Source organism: Alosa sapidissima, chromosome 19 (genome assembly GCF_018492685.1).
Source record: "Alosa sapidissima isolate fAloSap1 chromosome 19, fAloSap1.pri, whole genome shotgun sequence".
Classification (NCBI taxonomy): Eukaryota; Metazoa; Chordata; class Actinopteri; order Clupeiformes; family Clupeidae; genus Alosa; species Alosa sapidissima.
In genome coordinates this window covers 31,815,656-31,823,155 of record NC_055975.1, presented here as the reverse complement: position 1 = coordinate 31,823,155, position 7,500 = coordinate 31,815,656, and the positions used below count along the sequence as shown (strand labels likewise).

The 7,500-nt window shown below is 40.8% G+C and overlaps 1 protein-coding gene across 6 annotated transcripts in view; it reads left to right on the top strand.

The window, feature by feature from the left end:
• Positions 1 to 7,500, top strand: part of efr3a (EFR3 homolog A (S. cerevisiae)) — a 108,595-nt gene that overhangs the window by 74,746 nt on the left and 26,349 nt on the right. For all 6 annotated transcript variants that reach the window (XR_006025296.1, XM_042071362.1, XM_042071363.1 and 3 more), the window contains one exon: positions 13 to 140. Coding sequence is in view for 5 of the 6 variants with exons in the window: in XM_042071362.1 (XP_041927296.1) it covers positions 13 to 140 (128 nt within the window). In the remaining variant the exon portion in view is untranslated. The remainder of the gene's footprint in view (positions 1 to 12; positions 141 to 7,500) is intronic.

Here is a 7,500-nt window from a genome sequence, read left to right as displayed (position 1 = left end):
GCGTGTGTTTAGGCTTCCAACGGCACTGCAGGCTGACGACAGGGCGGTGTTTTTTGGTGTGTGTGACATGGCGGAGGCGCTGTGTGGATCAGCCTACAGTGTAGAGCGGCTTCCCATCCCTTATGTTCCCCAAGTCACAGGTAAGCCAATCAGAACATCCCTTATGTTCCCCAAGTCACAGGTAAGCCAATCAGAACTGGCATAGCATTCCCAAAGCCAATCAGAAGTAACCAATCAGAAGTAACTTATCTCTTGTGAAGGTGAGAAGGCCAATCAGAAGTAACTTATCTCTTGTGAAGGTGAGAAGGCCAATCAGAAGTAACTTATCTCTTGTGAAGGTGAGAAGGCCAATCAGAAGTAGGTGAGAAGGCCAATCAAAAGTAGGTGAGAAGGCCAATCAAAAGTAGCTTATCTCTTGTGAAGGTGAGAAGGCCAATCAGAAGTAACTTAGGAAGCTAAATGCTGGAGATCTCTGCTAAGAGATGTGTTCAGATCCAATGGAAGCAAACAACTGATCTGAATTGACACCTGAGTGTGTGCGTGTGTGCGTGTGTGCGTGTGCGTGTGCGTGTGCGTGTGTGTGTGTGTGTGTGCGTGTGTGTGTGCGTGTGTGTCTGCCCTGCAAAAAACTGCTTATCTAATAACATCTAACCAAGATTATTAGTTTTATATCAAGATAAAAATAACTAGTTTGTTTTGTTTTCAGTATAAAGAGACTTACCTAGCGCTTTCTCGTGAAATCATTTGACTTAATTTAAGAAAAGTTTGACATTTTTAAGACATCTCATCCTGAAAACAAGCAAATTTTTCTGCCAGTCCATTAAGCAAATTTGTCCTAAAAACAAGCAAATTTGTCTGCCAGTGCGTTGAGTAAATTTGTCTTGATAAGACTCCTTAAAATAAGTCAAAGTCTTCTTAAATTAGGTCAAAATGATCTTTCGAGAGAGCACTAGGTAAGTCTTTTCATACTAAAAACAATACAAAATAGATTTTTTGATCTTATTATAAGATTAATGGTTAGATTAATGGTTAGAACACTTGGTTAGATTTCATTTTTTGCAGTGGTGTGTGTGTGTGTGTGTTCACTGATTCAATGGCTAATCTAACCTTATTTTTCAACCACTGTGCCATGGAAAATGATCATTGGTCCAAAAATATGAATTTCTCATTTTTATTGCTGACAATAAAACAGGACCACCTCTTTATAGCCAATAAAACAGTATGTGTGTGTGTGTGTGTGAGGTAACCTCTTTATATCCAATGGTGTTTTGTTTTGGGCCACATCTTATCCAATTGTTCTTTTGTGTACTAATGGAGAATGCATAGCATTGTGCAGGTTCATACAGGTTCTTTGATTATGGGAGACTCAGATTTTTGTTACATTTGGGATGTTGGTGCGCCAAAAATGAGTGAATGAGTCAAAAATGTGCCATGGTAAAAAAAGGTAAAAAAAAAACAATGAATTAAGCTACTACGTGCTTTCTATAGACTACATTCTATAGACTGTGTCTGAGAGAAAGAGAGAGAAACTCATTAATGTTGTCTGAATGTTCTCTAATTCTGTCTCGTTGAATCTATGGGTGTGTGTGTGTGTGTGTGTGCGTGCATTTGTGCGTGTGTGTATCTGTGCATGCATTAGTATTGTACACGGTAGGAAAGATCCTTCACAGATGCAGACAGACATCCAGAGGTAAAACTCCTTCTCTGCCTATTTAGCTTCTTAGCTTAGTGCAGTCATATCAGGTAGTGTGTGTTTGTGTGCTAGCTGTGTAGCTAGTGACCCTGTGAGCTAGCTGTGTAGCTAGTGTTCCTATGTTGGACTAGAATATAGTCTTTTTACAGTCCTAGGGCCGTATTACAGAAACTTCCATATTGGACTAGTTTACAGGGCTGAGCCATATGGACCAAAACTGATGTCCCGATATTTTGGGGCTCATTGGCGATATACAATATATATCGATATTTTAAACAGAAAGAGCTAAGTGTTCCGTATTCACTCAACATGACAATTATGACACCAGCTTGAATTAGAATGATTTCAGACTGCTCTAACACAGCTGTGCAAAAAAGTGTAAACAATAACATATAGGCCTACCAATACCAATAGGCATAGTAGGCTACAGCTGCTCTGATAAAGCTGTGCAAATAACAAAAGACCAATAAGTCGACCCTGACTGACAACACAGACCTACATTGTACTGCACAATGCAATATTTTGGGCACAAAAATATTGAAAAAAACCTGCGGTTTTGTCACACAATGCAGTTTTTTTTCCGTAAGGGTTTGATAGGGCCTAGATGACAAGCACATTTCTGATTGCCTAGACCAGTGTTTCCCAAACTTCTTTTCTGGGGACCCACTTTTTAAAAATGACAGACCATCGCAACCCATTTCACTTCAGATCTAACATGCAACCTGCATGCAACCACCAATATTGTTTTAGGCCACAGGTTCTCAAACATTTCTTGGGGATATTCTTGCATGCTACGCAGTCGTCGTCACTCTTCAGCATAGTAAGCTGTTCCTTTATTTCTAAAGAGAGATGTTGCAGACAAATGGATCCATAACACTGTCAATCCCTATGTAAACATGTAGCAAATAACTCAAGTCATTGTAGCCTATTTGTGGAGGTTTCTTTATTTGGAAATTTGAATCCGCATTTCACTCTGGAGTTAAAACGTTTGTTTGTAGGCCGCTGTGTATTGATGTTGGGACAAGCTATGTTGTAAGAATGTGAAATGAATACATATCAGAACAATGGCTTTTGCGCGATAGTCAAAAGATAATGCGCCTTACTGCCTAGTTGAGTTTGCAAGGTGGAAAACGAGAGGAAATAATAGGGTTTAAATGTCTATTTAACTTGTACCTAACATAATGTTGAGTGTTTTAAATCCGAAATAATAAGGAATGTGATGAGGTTGCTATTAACTTTAAAGAATGCATCTACAATCGAAACTATCTACAGCCTATGACGCAAATTGAATTGCAATGTTCGGTACGGATGTCTGCTTTAGTTGACTAGATTTTAATCGGTGAAGTTGAGGAGCTGGTGTCCGTTAATGTTCGTGCAAATAGGCTGATTCATGTCCCTTGCATTTTGCAACTGCGAGGTCCATGGCAGGCGCCCCACAGAAATGTTTCATTTTGCGAGTGAGATGTCCACGCTGTCCCCTCTGCGATGCGTTCGCCCCCCAATTTCAGAGCTATTATAAATGCAAAATTGCACAGAGGACAACAAACAAACAAACAAACTATATCCTAATAGAAAACTGATAGCTTTCCTGGCTAAATTGTATAAGTTAGGCCTATTAGACAACATAAATTGTGCTGGCGACCCAAATAAAATCTCCTGCGACCCACCTGTGGGTCGCGACCCAGTCTTTGGGAAACACTGGCCTAGACATGTGTGACTTGCTATCGATAAAAATTAAATAGTTTTAAACAATAAGGCTACTTAAACAACGTAACTGAGAAAAAAAAACCTATGCACGAACGAATGGGGTTTCAGGAATCATAAAAAATGATGCCCCTACTGCTCACGAGTCCCCGCGTGCATATCCTTTTAATAAAATCAGCGTGTAGATTGTCTCCCGGAGGACTTTAGATCTGCCATATCGCTAAAGAAATGCAAGCACCCACCTCATAAGTATATTTAAATTAGCTATGTACCAAAAATGTGTACAAAACCGCTTGGAGCTCCAGTAGAATGTTGATTTCACAACGAGAATTCTCTGTCTAACCATTGCTGTGCCGACGGAAATAGGCATCAGCACCAACCTCTGATCACGGTAAACAAAATCTGACTCGGTGTCCGTCATGTTTGAAAGTTTGTAGTAGCCTACTGCGAGGGAGAACGTGCACACGCAAGGGGCGCAGTTAAGCAGAGCTGTGGCTGTCTGAATGGTCTGAACACAGAAGAGCAAGTGGCTTTGATAAAATGGCCCATTATTTAACATTATACCGGTATGACGATATTGTCTCAACTACATGTCGTTTTCAAAAATATATCGGTCGTAGTCGTAATACCGATATATCACCCAGCCCTAGTTTACAGTCTGTTTACAGTCCTGGGGCCGTATTACAGAAACTTACTATCTTAACCCTTTAGGCGCCAGAGGTTTTTTTTCGAAACGTTCGATTTTGACATCTTCATTTCAAAAGGCTATATCTTAAAAGTGATAAGAGATAGAGACTTTCTGTAAATTAGAGAAATATTAAGGATGACCCAAAGTTTATGTAGGGATTAAATGTTTATATCTAATTAGCATATTATGACGTCATATGGTGGCGGCCATCTTTGATTATAGAATTTTCATGAAAAGTCGCATGTTTGAATGATAAAATGCACCACTTCTTTCCCCCCAAAATGTCCCTCACCTTCTGTATGCTATATTGCACAATACTGAATGCTCAGGTAAATACTAAGTAGTAAACAAACTATGTAAATCATTACTAATAAATGGCAGAAACAAACCAAATGCATGTAGCGGTAGGCGCCTTTTGCTGTAGAGATTTTCCATTTACTACATACAGTAGGCACTCTGATTCCATGTATGGGGCACATATATATTATTCAGATGACACACAAACACAAGTAGACAAGACCTGTTTAGTTCAAAAGCTCACTTGCCACGGCAAGGCACAGATCAGGAGTGAGATGACGAGACAAGACAAGAGACAATGTTAGTATTTGTTTTCTTGTTGATGTTTTTTGTTGTTGTTTTTTTCTTAGCTGACAAAGACACACACATCACAAGGACATGAACACACCAAAAAGAACACATATATGTCCTAAATGGTTAGGGAAATAGATAATCAACAGTGTAAATCATTACTAATAAATGGCTGACAATTTTTTTTTTTTTTATGTAGCAGGCCTTTTGCTGTAGAGATAATGACTATCCATATCCATATCCTATCCATACAGGGCCGGCATTCCCATCATCTTGTGATAGACTATGCATGGCCTAATGGCTCTCCTGCCCCGTGTCACCACCTCTGCTCCTGTTGCGAGCAGCGTGGCCAGATCTGCCTCGCGCTCGCGTCGAGTGGAGAGAATTTGCGCAGCTCGGACTAGGCCTACTGTCATTCTCATTGCGACTCCCCACACTGCCTCTACGTTCCCCCCTAACTGTCCTATGAGTACTTCGACCTCGTCTAACATACCCAGTGGCATTAGACAAAGGCTCCACCACTTTACTGTCGCCGCGATTGCGGAGAGGCACACGTTCAAAAGACAGAAGCTAGCGCTATGGACATTAGGCTACCTCCAGCCTCGTTCGCCACACCACTCACACCCTGCTAACTTCCCGATGAACACTCCGAACCCGTGAAACATTATTCTCACCAGTGACATTGGGCAAACGATTCAACGTTTGTGCTTGGTGTAAGCTAAACTATGGAGTAAACTCTCACTTTGTCCAGCTGCATCATTGCAAGGCAGGGACGCATCTGAAGCCTCACTAAACGAATCACCGTCATTTTCTGACAAAGTGGCTCACACGCACACTAGCTCCGGTATTTCACGCACTGATTCAATGCGCTGTAGCTAGAAAGTTTTGTTTAAAGCCTGCCCTTTTTTCGACTCAGGGATGACGTATGACATGTCTGCCATCTAGTGGAGTGGAGGTCGAACGAAATATGACCCCCTATTTGACTAAATCGGCCATTTTATTCAATACCGCATCTTGTCGACTAAAGTCGACCGTGGCGCCTAGAGGGTTAAGTCTTAAGTTAAGATAGATGAAATATAAGAACATATAGAATTTTTCTCAATTTGGTATTAGAAACGAATCGGTACAACCAGCACTGTCTCATGACTGTGTTAGAAACGAATCGATACAACCAGCACAGCCTCATGACGGTATTAGAAACAAATCAATACAACCAGCACAGCCTCATGACGGTATTAGAAACAAATCGGTACAACCAGCTCTGTCTCATGACTGTGTTAGAAACAAATCGGTACAACCAGCACTGTCTCATGACGGTGTTAGAAACAAATCGGTACAACCAGCACTGTCTCATGACGGCGTGTTGGCCTCTCAGGAACAGGTCGTAGCGAATAATAGCCTGGGGTAGCCTGTACCGACTTCTGAGAAGTTTATCATTGAAACATACAGTAACACGTCGTTGTGATCACCAAAAAGCCTTTCAATAAATATATTTTGTCTTACACGATTACAATTAGGTCTATATTTTTGTTGTAAATGTAATAAAAGAGCTGCCATTTCAAGTTAATAGATGTGGCGAATTTGTGACACTTAGGAGAGCTTATGGGTCATCCTAAAGTTAGGAACATTTATTTAGGATTTTGGTGACTTCACAGAATATATATAAGGAACAGGAGGGGCCCAAGAACAGAACCCTGGGGGACACCACGAGTGACAGGGGATATGGCAGACTTAGAAAAAATAGAAAATAGATGCCCAATAAGTGCCCAAAGTGCGTGGCCGCTGAGTGGAGGGACTTGGTTAGGATTAGCGATTAACTCATTTCATTTAAGGGTTAAGGTTAGCGCTTGAGAGTACGTTAGCTACTCATCGATGATTCTGCATTGAGCAGATAAAGTGTCAAAACATCTATTTGGTATTGTTTTTAGTTTGAAGAGACCCACTGCAAAAAGTGATATCTTACTAAGTAAGTAAGTATATATACTCTTTTGATCCCGTGAGGGAAATTTGGTCTCTGCATTTATCCCAATCTGTGAATTAGTGAAACACACTAAGCACACAGTGAACAGACAGTGAGGTGAAGCACACACTAATCCCGGCGCAGTGAGCTGCCTGCAACAACAGCGGCGCTCGGGGAGCAGTGAGGGGTTGGGTGCCTTGCTCAAGAGCACTTCAGCCGTGCCTACTTGTCGGGGTTCGAACCGGCAACCCTCCGGTTACAAGTCCTAAGCGCTAACCAGTAGGCCACGGCTGCCCCTACTAAGTGTTATAATCTTATATTAAGATAAAACATCTTATTTGGTATTGTTTTTAGTATGAAGAGACTTACACTGCAAAAAGTGATATCTTACTAAGTGTTATAATCTTATATTAAGATAAAACATCTATTTGGTATTGTTTTTAGTATGAAGAGACTTACCTAGCGCTCTCTTGAAAGATTATTTTGACTTAATTTAAGAAGACTTTGACTTATTTTAAGGAGTCTTATCAAGACAAATTTGCTCAACGCACTAGGAGACAAATTTGCTTGTTTTTAGGACAAATTTCTCTGTGTTTCCTGTCTTGACTTGTGTGTCCTGTGTTTCCTGTCTTGACTTGTGTTTCTCTGTGTTTCTTGTTGTGTTGTGACGTGTATTTTCCCTCTTGCTCTCTGTGGAATATCCTCTATGGTGAGTGAACGCATGCAATACTTACTGTTTATTTTGCACTTCAGGTGGTACGTGTGTATGTGTGTGTTATGTTGCTCTTCAGGTGTACCTGGTGATATGTGTGTTATGTTGCACTTCAGGTGGTAGGTGTGTACGTGTGTATGTGTGTGTTATGTTGC